The sequence below is a fragment of the Epinephelus moara genome, chromosome 23 (genome assembly GCF_006386435.1).
Source record: "Epinephelus moara isolate mb chromosome 23, YSFRI_EMoa_1.0, whole genome shotgun sequence".
Classification (NCBI taxonomy): domain Eukaryota; kingdom Metazoa; phylum Chordata; class Actinopteri; order Perciformes; family Serranidae; genus Epinephelus; species Epinephelus moara.
Genome location: NC_065528.1, coordinates 24,391,176 through 24,396,215, shown reverse-complemented (window position 1 = coordinate 24,396,215; position 5,040 = coordinate 24,391,176). Strand labels below are relative to the sequence as shown.

Here is a 5,040-nt window from a genome sequence, read left to right as displayed (position 1 = left end):
ACCACACATAATCTGAGGGGACCCCTCCATTATTGACCCCATCAAACAAAGTGGGGGCGCTAGAGAGCTCATTTCTTATCTAGGCCAAACTGTTATATTGATTTTTACTAAACGTGGTAGACATGTAGAACAGGACGCCTCAAGGTGACTGGAGAGATTTAACTCTAATTGGCAACTGGGTGGCGCTATAACAACAGAAAAATGCTTAAAAATGGCTAAAATGCGACCGATCGCTGTGGCTCCCCCTGTGGACCAATGTTTTTTTTTTCCTTCTAATGTTTGGTATGACTAAGTCATGGTATGGTATGCTGTACATAATCATGGAAACTGTCAGTCAGTCATTCTGTCTGTCCCACGTTTTTCTACTCACTGATGTGGTCAATCTATGTGAAACTGCACATAGGCATTGAGGATTGGCATAGGTAGAAGGTGACAAAGCTACCAATGGGTATGGACTAGTATTTTGTAACTCGAGAATGTGGAGTCAGCCCTCGCGGACATCCTACTCGGCTAAATAAAACACATCAATTTTAAAGAGGTGCAAAATTATTTCCTAAAGTACCTGGGCACTGTAGTTTTTAGCAAATGCCAAGATTTAGATGTTATCACACCAGATCTATTGATTTTCCGTACAGTCAGTTCTACAGATGTAACTTGGCCAGTTTTCAATTAGGTACAGAGGTCCAGTTTTATGAAACAACGGGATATGGTACTGTTGTAATTCTTATTTTTATTTATTTCATTTTGGGGGTTTTTATGTGTGGTATTTCCTGTAAGGATATCAAATTGTATTGTATTTCTTTTTTTCTTCCTTGGTGTTTTTGTCTTTACTATTGTACTCTTTTGCCTTCTCTTTTTTTATTTTTAAATATTTAAAAATATTTGGGGAATTTACAGCATCGGGACAGTGACTGTGGGATAAAATAACCTACAGTGCCCATGCTCATCATGATGAAGCAACATGTCACTCACACATTTTCATGGACAATATTTCCAAACTTCTACTGACTTCTCAAGGGCTCATCATAATTATTTTTTCTTACCCCACTTGCCCAACATTTTTCAGACATATCAGAATCAAACTCTGTTCAAACACAATTCCAGCTAGCTGGCATACAGGAAGGGAGAGACGAACCCAGGGAGGAAATGACGTAATGTGCATGATGGTCAACAAAACGTTGTCACACATCAACACATATTAGAGCTACGTTAAGTTGGTGGCTACAGAGAATTTATTTGCTGTTATGTTACATTACATGGGAGGTTATCCACGGAAGATTAGTGTAACAATCTTATTAGACACAACAAAATTATGTGACTTTTCCAAAACTTTAAATTATCTTTTCCAGGTTTTCCACCACTGTGGGAACCCTTAACAATGTGGCTCAGTGATGTATTTTTAAATAGTTTTTGGACAAGAGTGGAGCTCTGTGTGATCGATATATTAGGCTCTGGATATACACACGACTTGTAAGTAGGATACATTCATTGTTTCATGGGATTTGTTGACAGTAAGAAAAAAAATACAGATTATAATCTTAAAACCTGTGGCTTCCTGAGAAGTTAAGTAATTCGGTAAAAGAAAGGCATGACAGAGATCAAATCAGCTGACTCTCACCTGATGGAGTTCAGAGCCAGCTCTTTCAGAGTGCCCAGGTTTGCTTTTAACCCTCCGATGCCAACAAAGGCTTGATAGAAGTCGTAGGAGAGGCCCGTGGTGCCGAACAGAGACGGGTCATCGGAGCTGACCACCATCGGGTGGCCCTCGGACATCAGCACAGCTGCAGGGTGGTTCCGAAGGTCCGACACCAGCTTCAGCACCTGGAGGTCAGAGGTCAAACACACTGAGGTACTTTATATGTGAAGACAGGCACAGAGGTGATGAATCCACATGTCCAGACTTAATCACAAGTTTGCATTCACTCTTCCTCTGCAGCAGCCGCTCCTCTCATCCATCAATCTGATCTGATCAGCTCTACTGTTTATTTAAATAGGGTCTGGTAGGTTTTGCGATGGCAATTTCAGGCTTTTTCTAGTTGAACAAAAAAGATCTCACTCTTTAACATAAAGGTCGACGTCTGTATGAATCCTTTCCATAATGTTGTCAGACACTTAGAATAATATTCTGAGCCAGTCAGTGGCAGAAACTAACACTTTTAGTGGATGTTAATTGACAATGTACAAGTAGCCTGGTTAGACCATCCCGAGGATGTAATGTGTTTCATTGTGGACTCTGTGCTGCCCCTCTGCCGCCTCATATACAGAAATTAAAATCCAATCGGGCCAATCAGGGATCGCCACCATAATTGACAATGTAAGCAGCCAATCAGGACCTGCTCTGTAGCTGATGATGTGAAATGCAGGCCACAGGTGGCAGGACAGTGGTGGCGTCTCCCGAAGCAACAAGTGCTAACTGTAACATCAGTAGTTTAAACACAGCAATATGTGAATTTATTGCAGAAATAAAGTCAATAACAACAATTAAATAAAAACGAGAATGAACTCGCAGAGTTTCTTCTGTTCTTCTGACTAGATTTGGCAAAAGCCTGATTTATCATCTGGCTCCAATGGTGATGAAGAAGATGTTTCCAAATACAACAGACAGAATTTGCAACGGCTGAAAATGTTTGTTTGTTATATTCTGCAAAACTAGACGACCAAAGGTTAGTTTTCTTCTCCATCTTATGTGTAAAGATCCTCAGGTGAGGGTTCAGCTTCACTGCTCATTCTGACTGTAGCTTCTACGTGAAGCAGCAGACTCTGCATGTATAACTTGTCAATATCATTACCATTAAAAACTTCTCCAAAAAATACCTTAAAATAAGTTACAAGGTCAGAGTTTCCATGGAAATACTGTAGGTCTTAGATCCATAACCCTCGCAGACTTGATGTGATGACAGTGAACAGTCACAGAACTCAGAGGTGGATGTTTGGATTTAGCAATGTTCTTTTTTTATTGTTCTAGTGACAGTAGGTTGTCCTACCTGGTTTGAGACGGGGCACAGCTCCACAGCTACGTTTCTTTTTCTAGAAAGCTCTTTAGCGAGTGGATGGTGAGCCAAAGCAAAGCCGTGCCCGATGCGTGAGGTGTTGAACAGAAGGGCGTCAAGAATATTTTGATCTACGTCTGTGCCTTCATTATCTACAAGCAAATATACACAGTGGAGTCGAAATACATTTAAAAAGATTTGTAAAACTGTTTTGTTATAAATTATGTATTTTGTGCTTTGGGTCCACCCACCTGTTTCCCCTGCGTGAAAGAAGTACGGCAGCGTGACGCCCAGATCAGCTGGCAGAGACAGTGCCTCCCTGAAGTACCAAAGAGTCCTTCCATCGTCCTCCCTGCCAACCTGCAGTACACAATGTTAGCTCAGGGAAAAGCAAATCAAACTATCACAATAAACATAAAATATGATTTCCTCTTAACACAAACTTCTTGTTTTAGTCAAATAAGAGATTAAACAAGACAAATCACTTCCTACCATGTCGAATCCTGCAACAACGTCTGGGAAGTCCTTCTGCAGCTGAATGGCCTCTTTTACAGCTGATTTGATCTCGGACAAACTGAGAGCTCTGGAGAAAGCAGAAACGATAACACTCATGATGACACAAGACTTGTCTGAGTACATCTTTTGCCACAGCAGCTATGCAAATTTTGTCTCTTCAGTAGAGCAGGTAATGAGTAATTGTGAGTTCAAGTTAGAGATTCTTTGAACATCAGTACCTGTGCGCGGAAATGATGATACGAGCCCCAAGAAAGTCCGGATGGTCTGCTACAAATTTCTTTGTCACTTCTTGAAAGGTTTTCAGAGCCCAGACCTTATCGTGAATGGTTCCATCGAGCTCATATGTCTGAAACACATGAATGAAATGCAGAGGTGTCAGATCAACCATAGTGGCTCCTCGACAGAGGCTGGAGCTGTGGATCGGGTGCGAACAAGCGAAGACAAACCCTCGAGAGGCCGCTCCTCAGTTCCAGGTACATGATGTTGTCATTGAGAAGCTCCTCTAGGCCCCTGTAGAGGTAGTCTCTCAGCACGGGTGCATGGGTGATAAGCCCAGCAGCTGCGATGAAGGCTTTCTCAAACTTCTCCCACACAACCTCCTGGCTCGGGTACTCGCCATCTGGATCCTCAGTGAAAAGTGTGAGGTGCTGCATTAAACTGAAAACACCCCAAAACAAACACTCATCAGCTCAGCTTGTTATATCTTGACTGGTAACTATGGAGTGCCGTTTGTAAAGTGGCTCACGCTGAAAATAACATCAACATTTTGCCACATTTAGCTTCAAACAATGTTTAAAAAAGTGTTGTGAATTTTTTAACGTCACCTTTTACCACATTTACAGCAATATTTGTTAACTTAGAAATATATTAAATAGTTAAATCTAAATATTAAATGTGGCACCTAAATGTTAAATGTTAAATCTAAATATTAAATCTAAATCTAAATGTTAAATCTAAATCTTAATGTTAAATGTTCTGGGTGAAACTAAATATTTAGCTAATATGCAAATTCACACTGCCGGTCACCGGAAGTACCAAAATAAAAGCTCGAGATGGTCAGACTGTGTTTATAGAATCAAATAACGAATTAAAACCAACTTATCGCGGGGAAATGAACACTTGAACATACATTAGCGTGATAATAACTACTTAAAATAACAAAAAACATGTTTGGAGAAATTTTATTTGACGTGTACTTTGAGTTGTTAGTGTCCCTTCGGAGGGAATCGCCTTGTTGTTTACAAATACTTCTGAGTAGAAAACCAGCAGAGTTTAGCTACATATATAAATGAATATCTCACATTTTTCACGTCACTATATCACCGTTTAGACTAATCTGATGTTGGTAAAGTCTATAAACACTTGGTACTTCTGGTGACCGGCAGTGGGAATTTGCATATTAGCTAAATATTTAGTTTCACCCAGAACATTTAGATTTAACATTTAACATTTAGATTTAGATTTAGCATTAGGTTTAGATTTAACATTTAGATTTAGATTTAATAGTTAGATTTAACATTTAGATTTAGATTTA

The 5,040-nt window shown here is 39.9% G+C and overlaps 1 protein-coding gene across 1 annotated transcript in view; it reads right to left on the bottom strand.

Annotated features, from left to right (window-relative positions):
• Positions 1 to 5,040, bottom strand: part of ada2b (adenosine deaminase 2b) — a 9,285-nt gene that overhangs the window by 1,600 nt on the left and 2,645 nt on the right. Inside the window, exons 4-9 of the mRNA XM_050035713.1 lie at positions 3,953 to 4,163; positions 3,725 to 3,852; positions 3,483 to 3,573; positions 3,242 to 3,350; positions 2,985 to 3,142; positions 1,619 to 1,821 (exon numbers count right to left, since the gene is read on the bottom strand). Coding sequence (XP_049891670.1) covers positions 1,619 to 1,821; positions 2,985 to 3,142; positions 3,242 to 3,350; positions 3,483 to 3,573; positions 3,725 to 3,852; positions 3,953 to 4,163 — 900 coding nt within the window. The remainder of the gene's footprint in view (positions 1 to 1,618; positions 1,822 to 2,984; positions 3,143 to 3,241; positions 3,351 to 3,482; positions 3,574 to 3,724; positions 3,853 to 3,952; positions 4,164 to 5,040) is intronic.